The sequence below is a fragment of the Natator depressus genome, chromosome 11 (assembly GCF_965152275.1).
Source record: "Natator depressus isolate rNatDep1 chromosome 11, rNatDep2.hap1, whole genome shotgun sequence".
In the NCBI taxonomy this organism is placed as follows: domain Eukaryota; kingdom Metazoa; phylum Chordata; order Testudines; family Cheloniidae; genus Natator; species Natator depressus.
The window spans coordinates 49,225,126-49,245,737 of NC_134244.1; the positions used below are offsets into that span (position 1 = coordinate 49,225,126).

Here is a 20,612-nt window from a genome sequence, read left to right on the forward strand (position 1 = left end):
ACTGGCAGGTCCATAAAAATACCAGCCAGGCCAGTCAAATACCTGCCAGGTGTTAACCCTAGCCCAGGCCCAGTTGCATCTGTCTCTTCTTTTTTCTGCCCCCTTTTTTTCTCCTTGTCTGTTCTATACTTTTTTCTGTTTTTGTTTCCCTCCCTCTGTTGTTTGGCTTTTGTTTTTATCACACTTCTTCCTCCCCCATGTGTCACGTTCCCCCTCTGGTTCATAAGAGGGCTACTTAATGCTCAAGAGCAATGGTACATGGAGCTGGGCTACGTTTGCTTCCACTGGTTCATCTGGTAAGAGAATCTGCAACCATGTACAGTGAGCTGCAACCATGGAGTCGCTGACTGCTTTACTTGCAGCCTCTGGATCTTTGGTCAGTCAGCTTTCACTGCACCCACTGCTGCTCGCCTGCCCCATGCTACGTCCCCTCTCCAGTTCCTGGAAAGGGGAGCAGCAAGGGGAGGGGATAGTAATCAGGTTAATAATCACTGGTCACCCATTTTGAATCCAGATTCTTGTTCCTTTCTCTTTGTACTGCTTAGCTCTTTCAGTATCTGGGCACCTCACAAATATGAACAAATTCAGAGACACCCAAAGTTATCTGAAGGTTTTTCAGTGTGTGAAATGATTTGGTGTCTTCTGTCTAGTACCACGCAGTCAAGACCACACATCATTAAGCTGTTGCCACACCTAGCACCTAATTGGCATTGGTTAGTAGTCTCAGGACTGAAGAACCATGCAGAGAGAACTACCCTATGGCTTTTGTCTATAGTGCTGTGGGTAGGGTGGGGAAGGGGTAAGGAAGGGGTGCATTGTGTTAGAAAACCATGTTAACTTTCGCAGTGTAAAAGATGATTTGCCCTTTGTGTGGACAAAGACAGTCATGTTTTAAAATCAATAACTATCAATTGGTTAAATCCTTCCCCCATATTTCTACAAGTGACACTTTCTAATTTAAAACTGGAGATAGCTTGCCCCACCCCCTCCATAAAGGGTATTGTCTTGTTTGCTCTCTACTACAAAGGCTGCAAGAGTCTAAAGTACCAGCCACTAGCAAATATCTTCCGTATTTTCTTGTTTATTTCACCATTTTAAACTAATTGCTCTTGACATTTTAGGGTGAAAGGCAGACAGTTTCTGTTGCATATTAACACTTCCCAAATGTAAAGAAAAGTAAACTACAAGATGCTTCCCTGCATGACTTCTAAGCATTGTAACGTGCGTCACTTGGCTTTGATTTGATATAGTTATGACGGCATGAAAATTGCATACTGAACATGTGCAGTACAAAGTCTCCTCATGTTCATTGAAACATAGCTATGCTGCCTGTGTGTGCAGGGCTAGAATAAGCATGACTGGTTAAAGGAATTTACATGCTCTGCTGGTAAGGCTTGGAAACTTCTGTGATGGATTGCTGCCTTCCCCCTTCCCCAGGGTGCCACCTGATGTACTGGGGTACCACTGAGCCCGCCTGTTGCACCAGCCTGGGCTCCCTCCCTCTGTCCTGCTGAGCCAGGCCCTCAAGCCTCTTCTAGCACACACACACACAGGTAGGGACATGCCTAGCTGCAGAAAGACACAGTCGCTGAAATCAGCTCTGCATGGGAAGACTCAGCTAGGGGATTGCCCAGCACTCAAGTGCACTCCTCCCTTTCTGGGATGCAAACCCAAAATTGTATTGTGTTGTGCTGCACAGAAAACTGTACAGCGTAAGTTCATGAAATTCCCTCCCTCCCTCAATGTGGAGGAAGATATGCACAGCTTTTTGCCCCTAGATATGAATTTTACAAACTGGTTTAGAGAAACAAAAATAAGTTTATTAACTACGAAGGATGGATTTTAAGTGGATTATAAAGGATAGCAAACAGATCAGAGTAGATGACTTTAGTAAATAAACAAAATCCGCAAACTGAGTTTAACGCACTAGATAGGTAGGATGTAAATTAGCAAATTCTCACCCTGAGTGATAAACAGGCTGGCAGATTCTTAAGGCACAAGTTGTCATGGCTTTCTTACACAGGCTAAAGATCCTTCTAGCTTGGGACTTCCCCCAGTTCAGTCCTTGTCCCTCAGGTGTTTCCAGGTGTGTTGTTGCAGGGAGAGTGAGGACCCCTCGTGATGTCATTGCCCCCCTTTTTCATCTTCTTCTCACTTGCTGGAAAGCTCTTTTGCTGTGACCTGGATCAAACACTTCCCATGGTGTAGTGCTATCTCAGAGAGGTTTTTATTGTACGTAGTTCCTGGGGTAATCCTTGGGCTTGTGCGCATTTCCTCAATAAGCCATTAACATTGTTTGGCCTTTTTACTGTTGTGTCTGAAAGGCTGATTATGGGTGCTTTCAACCTCACATGTTTCAGTTACACATACATAGCCAAACATCATCATTTCACATATGATGCTAACCCATACAATCCAACGAGATATTAATGTCTAGCACAGTGGTTTTCAAACTTATGTACTGGTGACCCTTTTCACATAGCAAGCCTCTGAGCGCGACCCCCCCTTATAAATTAAAAACACTTTTTAATATATTTAACACCGTTATAAATGCTGGAGGCAAAGTGGGGTTTCGGGGTGGAGGCTGACAGCTCACGACCCCCCACGTAATAACCTCGCGACCCCCTGAGAGGTCCCGACCCCCAGTTTGAGAACCCCTGGTCTAGCAGATCAAGACTTCTGAATGATACCTCACAAGACTTACTTTGTACAAAACACAACCTAATTACATGACAGTGGTGAATATTGGGGTGTCATGGTGTCACAACAACACCAGTTAAATGCTTCAAAATTCGTTTCCTTTTAAAAAATACATTGGACGTTCAGTGCAAAAAATACTTGTTTTAGGGTAAATGCAAAATATCTTGTGTTAACACAGTGATAAGGTTTCAAAATGAAATGTCAGGTAGTGCACGTTGTTTTTGTATCTTTAACTTGACTATGTTGCAGATCTGTTGATGAGTGTCCTGTATAAGTGCTAAGTAATTTTTCCATTTCTGTTTATCATATTCACTGAGTAGCTTAATATAGCACTGTCAAAGTGTGTTAACACTGGAAATTTTAATTTTTTGAGTTTCCTGACTTCTTATTACTTTAACAATGTAAATATAACATAGCACTAGCACAGTTCCTTTGAACTGAATTACTCCTTAAAACTACCTGGAGTTTTCTTTCTGTGTGCAAATACATTTCAGCATTTGTTAAGAAGCTCTAAGTGGGTGTTTAGTGATTCTTCAATACAAACACTGTGGTGAAATCTACTCCCAGAACAATATACACTGTATAATTGCAAAGAGCTCATGTAGTAGTAATTTCTCTTCCTTTGAAGATACTGAGAGTTATTGGTTTCCCAACCAAATTGCTATAAACAAAACTTGTATACCATGTTGGGAAAACCTTGTCTACCTTCACCCTCACAACCTATCTGTGAAAACATAACTTGTGTTTTAAACTCTAGCTTTAAAAATTTGATTTTTGGGATTCAGATGGGAAAACTATCATCCTTATAACAAATACAGTTTCTTTTCTCATTTCTCTCCTTCCTTCCCCACCAAATTTTGTGTAGAGGTCCTTTAATGTAGAAGGTGATACTCTGGGTTTTGCATCTGATTTCCTGTCCTTGCTGGGTGGCAGCCAGATCTGGTAATTTGTTCATAGTGAAAATCTGCACAGGCGTTGAACTGTAGCTAAATTTTACCACACCACCCTCTCTCTCTCTTTTCCTTCTGAAACCAAATTATATAAAACTTGCTAAAAGGTATGATTCAGACTATGGGCTGCGCATAAGGTTGCCAACTTTCTACTCGCACAAAACCAAACACCGTTGCCTTGCCCTGCCCCATCCTGCTCCGGGGCCCCGTCCATTCCATCCCCCCTCCCTTTGTCGCTCGCTCTCACCACCCTACCTCACTTGCTCATTTTCACCGGGCTGGCTCAGGGGGTTGGGGTGTGGGAGGGGGTGAGGGCTCTGGAGTGGGGATGAGGGATTCAGGGTGCAAGAGGGGGCATCGGGCTGGGGATGAGGGGTTTGGAGTGTGGGAGAGGCTCCGGGCTGGTGCAGGGGCTTAGGGTGCATGGGGGTGTGAGGGCTCCAGCTGGGGGTGCAGACTCTGGGGTGGGGCTGGGAATGAGGGGCTCGGAAGGGGGTCAGGGGTGCAGGCTCTGGGTGGCGCTTACCTCAAGCAGCTCCCAGAAGCAGTGGCATGTCCCCTCTATGGCTCCTATGCAGAGGCATGGCCAGGCGGCTCTGCGCACTGACCCATCTGCAGGCGCTGCCCTGCAGCTCCCATTGGCTGCAGTTCTCAGCCAATGGGAGCTGCGGAACCAGCGCTTGGGGAGCCGCTTCCGGGAACTGTGTGGAGTCACGGCAGGTAGGGAGCCTGCCTTAGCCACGCTGCGCTGCCGACTGGATTTTTAATGGCCCAGTCAGTGGTGCCGACCGGAGTTGCTGGCATTCTGGTTGAAAACTGGACACCTGGCATCCCTAACTGCGCACCTACATGGAGCTTTTTCTGAAAATCTCTGATTCCTAGTTTACATCTACACTACACACCCACTAGCAGCAGCGTACAAGGCACATTAAGATTTTTTTGTTACCAGTGATGTAGTGAATGTCAGGGTGCGTAACCTTTACTGGCTTTATGCAGTCTAGATAAATGCCTCCATTCTTTTGCCATAGGATTTTGGGGGAGTGGATCACTAAAAGCTATGAAATTTTATTCTGGACATGCACACGCATTTTTCAAGGACCTACATGACCAGTTGGAGTCTATCAGATTGTACACATGTGAGCAATATGTAGAAAATGAACGTGAACCAAAGGATTCTGTTATGTGCTTGCTTCCAAAAAGGAAATTATATTCTTCTTCCTTTAAAGTCTCTTGTAATTCTCCTGAGTATCACGCCTGCAAGATTGAAATTAACTCTTCCTTTTTCAAAAATGTTTAGGGCATTGTTTGGAATCCCATAAGCTTTTGAAAAGAATAGTAAAAATTTTTAAGTTTGCAATGACAAACTTTCTTGTTAAAGTTCCAATGCAGTGTAGTTGTGAGCTCTTAAATCACATATTAGATTGGGAAAATGTGACTGTTACGTTTCAAAATGCCTCTGTGTACAGCCCTGTGCAGTCAGCTTCATAACATGTATTTTTGAGTCCCTGCTTCAAGAGATTCCTTGCTAATTCAAATACTGAGTTATCTGACAAAATACAGAAAGTTCCATTAAACTATTTTAAACTAAAATATGCTCTTAAAACAACGTTGAAATTCCATGGTAATGAGCTGCAGATTTCTTTGGCAGATTCCATTTTAGCACAGAAAGTGCTGGCTCCCCAGTGATAAACTGTGTCCCCACCTCTTTATTTTTGTGTATCTCTCTCTCTCTCACACTCACACTCACACTCACACTCACACACACAATTTTAACCACCAATTGTGACTCACTGTTAGTCTCAGTCTTTTTCCTGGCAATGAGGATTTCTTCAGAACTCTCTGCCTTTTCTGTATCACTTCCTGCAATAGGGAACTGGAAAAAACATCTACAAAAATTACCAAGCTTCAAGACTGGGGTTTTCATGTACTGGTTGAAATGTTTGAGGCCCTTCCAGTTTTTTCCTGATTGCTCCAGGGAAAAAAAGTTAGGTAGGCTAAGTCTGACCAGGTACAGTTTGGCACTTTCCCAGTTAGCTGTATTCCTCCACTGCCCACATTTAGTCTACCACAGTCTTTACGAAGGAGTTGTCCTGAATTCATTTTGGCTGAAATTTGTTTGAGATAGATTGTTTTGATCCATGCTAAAAGAGAAATAAGGTTTTCAAAGGGAAATAATAATAATTAATAAATACTAGTCCCCTCCTGCCCCCTCTTACATTTCCCAGCTTCTTTCCATACTGAAGTGGGGGTGATCCTAGACAATAAAAGGCTTTGTTTGGAAGGCCTAGTCTGGCCTGGCTCTATCTGTGACCTATTTAGTTTTAGGAGGGCATATTAGCTGCATTGTGCAGCTTCATCTTTTCAGTGTTCCACAGTTTAGGAACTTCTGATAGAGAGCTAAGGGCAGAACTAGCATGTTGTGAACTTGAACAAAACTCTTGAAGGCAAATTTATGTATATTGAGGAGGAAATAGTGGGGAACTCCCGCTTTTCCCTAGAGTAGGATAAGGAAGGGAAGCTGGGATGATAATATAGCTGTTGTATAGCACTTTTCATCAGTGGATCTCAGGACTAGGGAAGCTGGTATCTTTGGAAATTATCCACTTTTAGCAAAATATTGGTTTTTAAATGGGTAGGACTAGCCCACACTAGAAGTGCTACATTGGTGCAGCTGCGCTGTTGTAACACATTTGGTGAAAATGCTGTATGCCGTGAATAATGTAAAATTATACCAAAGTGAGTGGTAGTGTAGATGTGGCCACTGACATGGGCAGAGACTTAACCTGGTAATCTCAAAAACAAACCAGTCACCTGTGTGAAGGCTATTTTCCCATTTGTAATGAGAGGGATCGATTCCAATCTTGCTAACTCCTCCTCCATGCTCCTGTAGCTCTGTTGAAACCCAATGGTCATCTGTGTGATTTACCTTGGAGTAAGTGAAATCTGAATCAGGCTCAGGGTAATTCCAGTGACTACAGCGCAGGGAGAGGTGTTACATGTGTAAAACCTTACCAATGTGCTGTCAGTTCCCAACACTGGAGAAATCACTCATTCTGTGTGTGTTTGTGATTAGGTAGATTTCTGCCAGAATATTGTTTCACTGGGTGTAGTTAGATCATGATTTAAGGACTAGCTGGAACACACAGCTTCTTGCTTACATCAGATGAGGTGGTGGTGGTGAATTCTGTTGCTCCAACAGAGCCTGGAGGAAGTAACAGGATTCTTTTCCCCAATGAGAGGTAAGCAGGTGCTTTGTGTTCCCGTTTATCACTGGGTCATTATCCAAACAGCCTTGCTAAACAAGTGATATTCATGCAGGAGTCAGTCCCTTCACAGCATGGGACTTTTAAATGATGATTAACATTCGCCCTCTTGGCTCACAATCCCCTGCATTGAAACCTTTATTCAGATTTTAAGTGGAAGATGTCCAGCTTCAAACCATCTACAATACTGCTTTCTGAGAAGAGCATGCCTGTATATTTTATAAGGTTGCCTTTTTTTCGCTAGCTGCATTAAGTTTCCATTTATTAAAACTCATTTTAACTGCACCAGTCCTGATTTTACTGAGGAGACTTTAATCTATTCTGTAAATTAGGTCAGACTTTAAATTTTACAGCTTTTTAAGTATTCATAGTCTGGGCCAAATGTCACCAGTTCAGTGCCTCTTGTCTTGACTCATACGATTACCTCAATTCAGACTCTCACTTCCATAGGGGGACAATGTTTACAGTCCGATCTTCTCATTACCATGCAGTTTTCATGAGTTCCTGCTTCCAAGCATGTCAAGGTTTGCATAGCACAACTTGCAGATCACTTAACAGTAACTTCACCATTGTTTATATAGCAAATAGCATTTATATTGAATGAAGAAGGCATAGACTGTAGCAGACTGGTGGGCAAAAATATGTCAGAAATAAACCTCCCCCCTCCTTGAATCTCTCTGCCTTCTTTGACAGAGAGTGGTTAATCTCCTCCTCTTCGTGCCATTTCTCCCCATCCCAACTTCCAGATTTAAATTTAAGTCCTATTTAATATACTAATGACAATGTCCCATTTCTCCAACAGCAAAAAATACACCCACAAAACTGATCATGAAAGATTACCAAGTTTGTTCTTGAGCAGGAGGCTTGAATATAATAGAACTGGAATGTATCAAGGAATAATTGTGTTAGGACCAGTTAGGTGAAGGCACTTTTTGTTTGGAGTAATTGCCTGCTCTGACTAGGAAGAGGAAAAAGTCCTAGGGATGAGATTTCAAGGGGCTGGGCACTACTGAGTTGGCACATTAGGTCTTTTTCCCTAATGGAAAGATACATAAGATCATGATAAGTAGGATGGTGGAACAGATACACAAAGGAAAAGCCCCAACATAAATCAGACATTTATATGTTCATTTTTATTTGTGACGTGTACCCCATGATTAGGGCCCTTCGTTTTCAGTTTTTATTTCATTTAATGTTTCTGGGGAGTTTCACTACAGCAACAAAAACAGGTGAAAATCGGTGCAAAATTATTTTTTCTGGGTAAATACCAGGGTTTATTTTGGTGGACAGAAGGACGGGGTGGGGGGGGGGGGGAGTATTCAATAGGTTAATGCTTTGATGAAAGGAATTAAATGTGGTTTGCTGCAGAACTAAAACTGAACTCAAAACACAATACTACCCCTGAGTTTAAGAAAACAATATATTTCTAATCCCCAAATAAAACTTTTCATCTGAATAAACAGTTTGCTGTTGTAGACTTAGAACTATTAGCCTATAAATATTTACATTTAACAATTGGCCACACCATTTGCACTGCATACACTCAACTTTCATCCTTTTCTCCTGATTTTTTTAAAAACCTCTGAATACTTCCTTGTGTTTTGAAACGTATTCTGATACAGATTTTTGTTTTCTTCCCATTTTAGTGTATCAAATCTTTAAACCATTATCTGCTAACATCTTGAAATGTGTACATGGTGGATGTGTGTGTGACGATGTGACGCAGCAGGGAGGGGGGAGTGTTGACCTGGGAATGTGCCCTGGGGACGGGAGACCTGAGAGCCTGTCACCTGAGCCAGGAGGGGGAGGGGGAGGTGACACCTCTGCCCAGGAATGTGGACAGAGGCTGCAGCAGGGAACCTGCTCGGTGGGTTTAGTTTCAGTTTGGGGCTGGGTGGAGGAACACAGGGAACCCCAGGGCTGGGGTCTAAGCTCCCTGCTCCCCCAGAAGGACTTCACTGAGGGGTCCTGGGTGTACCCACAAGCTCTGTTTTGGACTGTGTTCCTGTTGTCCAATAAACCTTCTGTTTTACTGGCTGGCTGAGAGTCTCAGTGAATCCCAGGAAGAGGGGTGCAGGGCCTGGACTCCCCCACACTCCGTGACAGTGTGATTCATCAGTACATTCAGATGTGCACGCACTTCAGTCCTTGAGTGCATGCCAGTTTGTTTATTGTGTGTATTTTCTAGACCAGGGGTTCTTAACCTTTACTGCAGCCTGCACTCCTTTGGTTCTCAAAATATATTCTCACACCCCTTATCAAAAATCGTTGAAGTAGGTCAGTTCTTTAAACCTAGATATATTTTTGTTTGTATATTACAGTAATCATTTTAAAAATGTATGTTAATAAATACATAGGTTTGATGAAACAAAGTAGTTGTACTTACGTGCCTGTGTTTAATTTGTGTTTTCGATGATTTACCTTCTAAAAGAATCTGGCATGTCTCCCACCCCCAGAAAGAGCCTCTCCCACTCCCAGAAAGAGCCTCTCGCACCCGCAGGGGATGCGTGCACCCCAGGTTAAGAACCACTTTTCTAGACTAATACATAGCCTTACTTCAAGAGGCAGCTTTGCATATACACACACAGACTAATGTATTATTGTAATACATATATCTCATGCAATGTATTGTATTTTGCTAATACAACAAATTTTTTTATTTGTTTGAATGATGCAAACGTAGCGTGAAAATCAAGAAAAAAATGAATAATACTTTTTGTAAAACCCATAATTTTTTCAGTAAAAATTGGTTTAAACTGAAAATGAAGGGGCTTACCCACCAACTGTGTCCCTTGTAATGGATGCATTTTAATTTGGCAAGGGGATTTGTAGATGTAGTTTAAAAAATTAACAAATCTGTCTGAGCAAAAGGTGTACCTCCTAGGTGTGTGTTCAAATACCCATTTAAAAATTGGACTCAGTGTTTTAAGGGCATTGTGAGGTAGTGCGTCAGTGCAACAGTGCCCCCTCTGGCCATTTATAGCACAGCCCCTGGGCTCACCCAGCCGAGTGGAGCTGTCCATCTAATTCTGGTGCACGGGAGTCTGAAAAGCCTTTCTCCAGTTCCAGGTCCACCGGGGGTTGATAGGGGAACTCAGGACTGCCCACTCCACTGGGTTCCAGTTCAAGGCCCTCAAGTTATATAAGGAAAATCAGGGTTCTTCTGACTCTGACGGTGCCCACAGCTGCTTCCCCTGGATCTCTGCAGGCTCTCCAGCCTGTCCATCAGTTCATCCCCTCCTGAGCTGTTGTTTCTGGGCAGCTCTTTAGTAGTTTGCTGGCAGGAGTTCCTTTCTCTAACCTGCTCGCTACTCTGGTAGCCACCCACCCCTCTGTTTCCCAGCCTTCTAGCTGCTGCAAGGCTTCCAATCAGCCTTGGCCAGCAGCGCCTTTATTAACTCTTTGGTTGCTGGCCCAGTGTGGGGTACATACACCCCATGACAGGTTTTCATTAGGCAGCCTTGAGAAGCTACAAAAGAGTTAAAATAAAAGAACAATGAACACTGCTGTAGAAACTGTTAGAGCAGCAAGGTTAACTATGTTATCCACCTGTGTTGGTTTTGACCTAAGAAGCCCTGCATGGTTAGGCCCTGGCTATTTTAGGATATGTCTACACTGCAAAAAAGATTTGCAGCAGAGGGTCTCTCAGCCCAGATCAGCTGATTCGGGCTCCCACTATGGAGCTAAAAATAGCAGTGTGGACATTCGGGCTGGATTGCAGGCTCTGAAACTCAGTGAGGGAGAAGGGGAGGGTCTCAGAGCCTGGATTCAACTGAAGCCTGAATGGCTACACTGCTATTTTTAGCCCCGTAGCACAAGCCCAAATCAGTTGACCTAGGCTGAGACATGCTGCCACAGGAGTCTGTTTGCTGTGTAGAGGGTACCCTCAAAGGCACCTCACTCCTTGTTGGTACCATTCCAGTTGACCTAATGAGCTTGTCTTCAATGCCTAAAAAAAAAAAAAAGCAGCTGATTTTTTACTGAGGGGTAACTAATGGGCGTGGGCTATCCTGTGGTAAAGACACAGTGAAGACGAGGCGCCCCCCCCCTTTTTTTTTTTAAACTGTGAGGTAAATTTGCTGCTGTCAGTCTGCGGGGGAGTGGGGAGGAGGCAGTAGGGCTGACCTCAGTGTGTTTACTTCAAGGTCAATCTAAGTGTCTTGTCTTCACTGGGTTATTACCTCAGGATACCTTATGCGCATTAGCTACCTCAAGGTAAAAAACACAGCTCTTTTAGCCGTGAAGACAAGCCCAATGGCTTTGGATTTAAACAGGAGAAGATCTGGTGGCATGGTGTTTTCTGTGTGGAACTCTGGTCAGTTGACAGTGGAGCATGCTGCAAGGCCTACTTAGATGATTTTTTTCCTGAGGGGATTTTTTGGTTGGGATTAAAGTTGCATTTTACTTTGCAAGGGAAGGGGACGGGTCAGGTCTGCCCTGGATTTTCATTTTGTAGTTATTTTATTTGTACTGCAGAGAAACCAAAGTGTCCATTGTGCTAGGTGCTGTACAGATTCATAGTAGGGGAGAGAGTCTGCCCCAAAGAGCTTACAATTTAAGTTTAAAACAAGACAAGATGATACAACAAACAAAATGGAGAGAATGGGCAGGGGTTAACAGTGAAAGTGTTGCCAACTCTTTTCTTTAGTCACAAGTCTCATGGTATTTGGTATTAAAGCCCCAGCTAGTACAGTCAATTGATGGTTACATGAAAATCTCAGCTTCCATTTAAAAAATTTCTAGCCGGTGGACAAAAGCTTAACAAAATTGAACTCTGAGGCCCCCAAACCAGAAAGCAAATAAAAAGAAGCCCCAATTAATTATTTTTCAAACCTCATGATTTTGAAGACAATATCATGATTTTTGAGGACCTGACCAATTTTATTTATTTATTTGCTTGGGGTCGGCAACATTATGGTTATGGAGACATGCTCACTGAGATGGTTTTACAGTAATTTAAAAATGTATTAAGATATGAATCAGTTTGTAAAGTTGTTGATTTAAAATATCAGCTTGGAAAAGAGGAGACTAAGGAGGATATGATAGAGGTATATAAAATCATGAATGGTGTGGAGAAAGTGAATAAGGAAAAGTTATTTACTTATTCCCATAATATGAGAACTAGGGGCCACCAAATGAAATTAATGGGCAGCAGGTTTAAAACAAATAAAAGGAAGTTCTTCTTCACTCAGCGCACAGTCAATCTGTGGAACTCCTTGCCTGAGGAGGTTGTGAAGGCTAGGACTATAACAGAGTTTAAAAGAGAACTGGATAAATTCATGGAGGTTAAGTCTATTAATGGCTATTAGCCAGGATGGGTAAGAAATGGTGTCCCTAGCCTCTGTTTGTCAGAGGGTGGAGATGGATGGCAGGAGAGAGATCACTAGATCATTACCTGTTAGGTTCACTCCCTCTGGAGTACCTGGCATTGGCCACTGTCAGTAGACAGGATACTGGGCTGGATGGACCTTTGGTCTGACCTAGTATGGCCATTCTTATGTTCTTATAGTATCTAGATGTAATTTTTTTATCTTTGGTTTATTCCAAAATAAATAGTACAAAAAATTGTCCACCAAAATGTCTTACATTGGTTTGAGCATGTGAACTCTTGTACCCAAAAAGAACAGGAGTACTTGTGGCACCTTAGAGACTAACACATTTATCTGAGCATAAATAAATTTGTTAGTCTCTAAGGTGCCACAAGTACAAGGAAACCTTTTGTAGTGATAATCACTATCCTTGATTATCACTACAAAAGGTCCCCCCCCCCGCTGGTAATAGCTCACCTTAAGTGATCACTCTTGTTACAGTGTGTATGGTAACACCCATTGTTTCATGTTCTCTGTGTATATAAAGCTCCCCATTGTATTTTCCACTGAATGCATCCAATGAAGTGAGCTGTAGCTCACGAAAGCTTATGCTCAAATAAATTTGTTAGTCTCTAAGGTGCCAAAAGTACTCCTTTTCTTTTATTGATTTTCAATATTGCACACTTAAGACTCTAGCCTGGCAGTCACTGAAAGTAAATTAGGCCTAACCAATACACTCATGAAACATTAACTTTTGGCACAATCTACAAAAAGCTTCTAGGGAGAAGCTGTTGCAGTGCATATAGTTCTCACTTGTTGATACATGTAGGTGAGATGTTTTTGCCTTGCTTGAGAGAGGAGCCAGTTCTTTTCTCTCTTTGTCCAAACCCTGCTTATGCAATATGATTACTTTGTTTAGTAACTGAGCTTCTTTGTAAGGCTTAGTTACAAAATTTTAATCTCTCATGTCAAACATTTGTGCATTAATACTGTATGTTAAACACTTCTGAGCATGTGCAGAAGAACAAAAGGTATCATTTTCTGTGTTTGTAGAAAGTACCCAGACAACTATGCCTAAATCTCTCATCCCACCCCAACAGCGAGTTGCCAGACTCCCTAGACTATGTCTACACTACACAGCTTTTAGTGACAGGGCTGTGTCGCTACAGCCATGCTGCTAAAAGTCATGCAGTGTAGCCGCTGTTTGTCGGCTCTCCTGCTGACAAAAAATCTTCCACCCCCAACGACCGTCGTTTGCATTTGCATTGTCGGCAGGAGAGCGCTCCTGCTGACAACGCACTGTTCACGCTGGCACTTGTCGTGGCAAAACTTTTGTCTTTCAGGGTTTTGTTGTTGTTTTTAACATCTCTGAAAGACCAGTTTTGTCGTTCAATTGCCAGTGTAGACATAGCCTTATACAAGGTGGGTACCTTTCTAGAAGTTTAGAGTGGAATTTTTCAAAAGCACTCAGTGCCTCAGTGCTTGATTTCAGTGGGAGCACAGTCATGCAGGATGCTTTAGAAAATTCAACTGTTAACCTATAACTCAGTTAAGTCAAGTCCTAGATATATTGCAGACTCCAATTTTCATCAGCATAGGGAAAGCTTTAATTAGGGAAACTAATTTTTTTTCTTTTTCTTTTTTTTTTAATCCTACCTCATTCTCTACCTTTTTAATACTGTTATGGCAAAAGGTGCTCAATGGTTGCATAATCACTGAGATGGAAGCACCTGGGATAAAACTCCCCATAAAAAGAGTTAGAGGGCATACAGTAACCACAACCCAACACATCATTAAGGGTATTGTTATTGTGTGGGTTAAAACATTCTCCTTTGTCTGACACTTGAAGCACTGAGGTTCCAACTTCCTTGGTACTACAGAGCCCCAGGTTCACTTTTCCAGGTCATGAAGCCTTGGTGAGCAGCCTGGGATTAGGAGTTCCCCAGGTGTAAAACTGAAGGGATTAGTCTGTAAAGAGAGAGACTTGCGGGGACCCCTCAGAGACTAGACAGATGTTTCTGGAGTCAGGGCAAAAAGTGCCTTCCCTGAGGATTCTGGAAGAAGGGGGTTTGCCTCTGTGCTGTGTTACCAAACCTGTTGAAAGGTTACAGGACTTGTGTACATACTGTAAATAATCAAATAGCATTCAGAAGATACCTGACTCCAAATTACAGATTTCTGCTCCAGACAGAAATTGACCAAATTCTGCTACTGCTGGGTGGTAATATAAATCTACAGGCTGCTGATCGTGGAGCAGGGTGACCAGATGTCCCGATTTTATAGGGACAGTCCCGATATTTGGGGATTTTTCTTATATAGGCTCCTATTACCTACTTATATACCCACCCCCTGTTCCGATTTTTCACACTTGCTATATGGTCACCCTATGGTGGAGAGATGTTCACTTTTACTGGCCACTGAAGTATTAAATAGGAATATGGTGAGAGAGCAGAAGGGACTGAAATGTCTTTTTTTATTGGCCTCTTTATGCTATTGAAATTAGAAAAATAAAATACTTTTCTCTTTGAAAACTTGTCTTGGTTTCTGTGTTGTTCTGGACGAAGATCAGACTAAGGGTTATCCAGCCACCAGTTTGTTTTTAGCTGCCTGCGGAGACTGGAGTCTGCTTTGTTTTCCTTTCCGCAGGATTTCCCCATCAGGAAGTAATAGCATGCCTATGGACACAGAGATTTCCTTACAAGGTGTATAATGTACAAGGAAGTTTTGATTCAAGTAGTCACAATTATTGAGTAACAGAGCTGCTGATTCACAAGAGAGGGTATTTTTTGCAGCATGTGGGACTGATGTATCAACTAGTCAGCTTGCTGATACTTTAATCTCAGACATAGCAAAATATCAGTAATTTTCATGTCTTGTCTATACAAGGAAGCTATTGAAAGATAAGCTAGGGTGTGGATTTAAACTGCAGTAACTATTCTTCACTACCTCCTTGTATGGACTCTCGTTTTTGTACTAAAAGTGCCTCTAGGTTAATCCATTTTCAGGCTATTCCAGGCTATTTCCCCTGTGTAGACAAGCCCTTAGTTATCTCCCACTCTGAGTGCTGTACCCTAGGGGTTTGATTATCTTCTCACTGAAATGGCAAAATTTCCATTGCTCTCAATGGGAGAAGGATCAGGACTGAGTATGCTAGATGATTTTTACATTTACACTTACACAAGAAACCATTCAAGTTAACTTACTCCTCCCAAGCTTCCACAACAACAGTTAACTTTTAGGGCATGTATACATGGGCGTACTCAGGAAAGTGAAGGTATGAAGTCAATGTATGAAGTCAATTCACATACGCCCTTAGGAAGGTACAAGTTAGCCATAACTGTCTTATTCAACTTACTTACGTTTTAACTCCTTGGTTACTGTAGACAGCAAAACTTTACTCCTGCTTTGTGACTAATCATATCAGTTGGTATATTTTTGAATCTTTACTTGATTTGATAACATTCAGAGTGGAAATTGCAACACTTGTGCTCTTACAGTAATTCAGCATTCTGCCTATGCTTCTTACATGTTTGGTAAATAGTCATGTATCCCATAAATATATAAGCACATCAGAAAAAATTACTTCTATCAAAGCTATTTCTGCCCTCAAATATTATTGGTTTTGGCTTGCTTTTTATCTCTGTTTGTATTCGTATTGGTTCTCTAAAGATCACTCGGCGCTCGTGAAATAATGCTGTGTTTTTAATTTTCTTTGCAGGCGATAGAAATTTTGCACCTAATGATCCACTGGAATTTAAGTCTCATCAGTGGTTTGGAGCATCCGTGAGGTCTAAAAATGATAAAATTCTGGTAAGTCTTGCTTGCTTGCTTTTGGACACTTCTACAGGAAAAAACTGCAATGGAAGGACTGTGACAATTCAGAATTAAACATAGCCTTGCCATCCAACTTGAGTTTCTCATTAGGAGTTTATTGGCTGTCTTTTCTTCTTTGTGCTAGGGAAAGTCTAGTATAATTCATGACTAGTGGACATTGAAGTTATTTCTGAAAAATTCCTCTAAAGCCCTTCCAACAGATTTTTATGAGAGTTGTAAACAGCCTTCTATCAACGAATGCACGTTTCTAAAAATACGAGTGGACTATTCCTCGTCTAAGGTTGTTACAACTGCCCATTGTGTAGGTAATGTGCTTTATTTCTACTAAATGCAGTGCTTTTGGGTCATTTTTCCTTGGGCATGCAGTAGAACAATGGTGCAAAGATCCATCCAACCTGCTCAGGCATTCTGAAAGAGATCTGTTTTATAGACTGTCATGTCTTTTCCTCAGGCCTGTGCTCCCTTGTATCACTGGAGAACTGAAGCGAAACAGGAGAGAGAGCCTGTAGGAACTTGTTACCTTCATGATGGATCTAAGGCTGTTGAATATGCTCCCTGCAGATCGAGTACGTATAGAAGATTTTGTTGTTTAACTTAATAATTTCAGTTTCATTTCTGTTACATCAATTTTATGTATATTTGTAAGGGGAGTAAGAAGAGAATCTGTTTTGTGCCTTCCCTTTTTTTCCATGGTCAGGTTGGCATTTGTCCTTCTGGCAACTGGGGAGGAGCCTGACCCAAAGCCCCAAGTCTGGGCACTTCTGAACTTTTGAGGTGTTCAGGATTTGCATTTAAATTTCACAGATGTCTGGTCCCCCGTCCCCCCCCATTCCCTACAGTGGATCAAACTAAGACCATGGATCCAAATATCCCAGAACTTTGAAAAAATCCAGAATTTCACAGTTCATTGATGATTGTTGTGGCATTCAAAATGAGCCCACTTTCCTTCTGAGAGGTGGATGTTGCTCTGTTGCAACCTCCAAGGCATGAATTTCTGATTCTGGAATTATTAATGTAATATTAATGCTCCAATTGATACTCCTTTTTAACTGTTTGAAATGTGCCATGGCAGATTAAAGTTTCTGCCAGTAAACTACTGAAGAAGAGAAATAACTAGGATACTGCAACATATTATGAGTACAAAGTGCCCTGCACAGAACAGTCCCACTTCTGTGCAGCTTAGTTGTGTCAAATAACAGCAACTAAAAGTAGCAGTAAATTTAGGGTAACATTTTCAAAAGTGGTCTCTGATTTTTGGTACCTTCATGTTTTTTGTATTCCATTTCAGATATCGTGAGCCTATTTGTTTGAAAGTGTTGAGCACCCACAAACCGTGGTCATATCAGTAGGGCCTGCGGTGGCTCACACCTTTGAAATCAGACCCAAGATGTCTCCACTTGAGCACTCAGAATAAGAGATTACTTTTTAAATTTGTTACCATATTTCTTTAACCTACTTTTGAATCACAAAACGGACTGAGAAATTCTGCAGAACAGCAGGGAGTGCATTCCATAGTCATCCAACATAAAAGGAGCATAAACGACTATGTCTTAAACTTAACGAATATTCAACTAGTCACACTGTTATAAATAAGGGCCTGTCACATTTCTGCCCTAAAGCTGTATATTCAGGGGATTAACTCAGTCATAAAAACTCTCTCTAGGCTGAATCCTAGCATGGGAACTGTCAGCCCTGGAATGCTTTTTTCTTCTTCTTCAGACAACCCTTGAAATATATTATAGTTATATAGCTTTCTGGTTTTTTTGCATAGAAAGAGATACTTTACATCTGTTTTTCCCAAAGACCTTTGGAATTTAACCCAGCAGGAATATGAAGTTACCATTTACTTCTATTCGGATAGGCCTAGAATTAATCCTAAAGTTATTTGATTGAGTTGAAGAACAGGAAGAAATATCTGCCTTGCCATATTAGAACAAACTATTGAAGCACCTAACTTGGTATCTAACCTCTGGCTTTTGACCACTGCTTCAGAGAATGGGACAAAAATCTCCCTGACACCAAACCAAAATCACCTGGAGTTCAAGTTAACCCAATCCAGGCTCTGGCCATCCAAGAATGTTTGAGCAGAATGGATCAATGTAATTATAGCCATCTTACCATTCCCTGTCATAAAGTTTAATTTATCACTCTCTACCTATCTTTTTTTTGTAGCAATTATTGATGCTGATGGACAGGGATTTTGTCAAGGAGGCTTTAGCATTGATTTTACAAAGGTATGTGATGCTCATTAAATGTAGCCTGTTTTCACAAGTCAGCAGACAATTTATAAATTACAGCAGTTCCAACCAGTACCTGATATAGGTATGTATCTATTTTTTAAAATAAAGATCCATTATTCCTGAAAGTAAAAATTTAGTAAACTAATCAAAAAGTTTGGAACAAGCCATCATTATGAGCCCTGGTCCTGCAAGGTGCTTAGCACCTAAGCTCTGACAGATCATGCTGTACATAAGTACCCTGCATTTCCAGCTTCTGTCAATGGTACCTGATTATTTGTTTTATCTTTGCTGCCACTGGTCCTCAGGTCAAATGAAACTACAGTAATCTTGTAATTTTATTAGACACTTAAGCATACACTGGTCACTTCAAATCACTAAGTTAGTTCTCTTGCAGGAATGACTTGCTCTGAAAGTGACAGTGTAATCCCTCCTGATAACTCCATTAGTAGACTGTGCTTTTAGACCCAAATCACTGCTCCTTATTGAGCCACAGCTTTAAATTTTCTGTATCTTCTTGCTCTTGTTCTATTCCTTATGTTTTTTTCTTTATATATGTAGGTTGCTGTTTGAAAATGTATTTTTCATATATTTTAATTTTCTTTCTTTTTCTTTTAAAATCCAAACATAGACAAAATGTTTACAAAGCTAAGCATCACAAAAAAAACAGGGTTTGATCCAGCAGTGTGCATAAGTACATGCATTGCTGTAAGCACACAAGTAGTCTCAATGATTAAAATGGGACTGCTCGTGCTTAAAGTTACAAACATGCTTTGCTGGATGAAAGCCATACCAAGTACGGGAAAAGCTGTGTTATCCGGCACTTTGCAAACCAGAAAGCTCTATAATCCGGCCTTTCGGGACAAGGTACGAGGTGTGGGCTCTGGGAGGAAGTTTGGGTGCTGGAGAGGGCTCGGGGCAGTGGGTTGGGGTGCAGGAGAGGTTTCGGGGTGCTGGATCTGGCCAGCACTCACCTTGGGCAGCTCTGCGCAAGCAGTGACATGTCCGGAGAGACACGGCCAGGCGGCTCTGTGCACTGCATCTGCCCGCAGGCGCCCCCCCCCCCCACAGCTTCCATTGGCTGAGATTAATGCTCTTAGGTGGAGAAATGGCCACGGGGGCTCTGTGTGCTGCCCCTGCCCTGCCCCAAGTGCTGACTCTGCAGCTCCCATTGGCTAGGGACTGCGGCCAATGGGAGCTATGGGGGCAGCGCCTAGAGGCGGAGGCAGCATGCAGAGCCACCTGGCCGCGCCTCTCCGGACATGTCGCCACTTTTGGGGAGCTTCCCGAGGTGAGAGCTGCCCAGAGCCGGTACCCCAAAACCCCTCCCGTGCCCCAGCCCTGAGCCCCCTCCTGCACCCAAACTCCCTCCTTCTTAGTTAACCGGAATTTTTGGCTTAACTGTCAACCCCCCATTCCACCAACACTGGTAACAAAGCTTTTACTGTAATATAGACAAAGATCAAAACCAAAACTTCTCTGTGTACCATGTGTCTGTCGTTGATTAAGGAAAAAATAGGGATGTTGGGAGGGGAAGGCATCATCCGCATGCCTCCACAGAAACCAGTCATATGACAGACTCCTAGCAAAATGTCATAGGGTTTTGTTCTAACTATATTCTATTGTCTTAAAATTATGCCTGTAGGAGTCTCAGCTAAAATGATATGAATCATGCAGTTCAGAGTTTAAAAAGAAGAGGCTGGATGGGGGAGGAGCCGAGGGGAGGGAAAAGAAATTGATCAAAAGCAGGTGTCGATTTGCTTCAGTAGTGTTAAACCTAATAACATTCTAGAAGATCAACATTTTTAATTATTTCCTTTTTGTTTTTTGATTCTCTTTTAGTAGGCCCGTGTAATCTCAAATCATAATAAAAAAATCTAACACCACAGCTGGGTTACTACAGCTACCGCAACTTTACAGTACAAGAGAACTGTGTGCTCCTAGAATTACCATATATTTCATTATTGTTTATTATTCTTTAGATGTATGGTAATGAGGGCTCTGATTTTTTTATTTTATTTTATTCTTTCTAGGGAGACAGGGTACTTCTTGGAGGACCTGGAAGTTTCTACTGGCAAGGTGAGACAAATCACTTAGGTGACAAAAAATGCTAACATCTTTGATTTTCCACCCCCCACTCCACCTATCTTGACTCCTCCATAAACATCAATATCTCAGTGAATGAGACACGAGAAATGTATTTCTTTAATCCCCGTAAAACATTTACTGAATATTAGAGGCAGCTTTAAAAGACTTCTTTGCACTGATTATTAACTAAATAGCCATACAAATGTTCTGTTAAATACATAAAGTGCGTGT

The 20,612-nt window shown here is 41.9% G+C and overlaps 1 protein-coding gene across 1 annotated transcript in view; it reads left to right on the forward strand.

Moving 5' to 3' along the window:
• ITGAV (integrin subunit alpha V) overlaps window positions 1-20,612 on the forward strand; it is an 87,236-nt gene that overhangs the window by 21,006 nt on the left and 45,618 nt on the right. Inside the window, exons 3-6 of the mRNA XM_074967737.1 lie at window positions 15,941-16,032; window positions 16,508-16,622; window positions 18,229-18,290; window positions 20,327-20,372. Coding sequence (XP_074823838.1) covers window positions 15,941-16,032; window positions 16,508-16,622; window positions 18,229-18,290; window positions 20,327-20,372 — 315 coding nt within the window. The remainder of the gene's footprint in view (window positions 1-15,940; window positions 16,033-16,507; window positions 16,623-18,228; window positions 18,291-20,326; window positions 20,373-20,612) is intronic.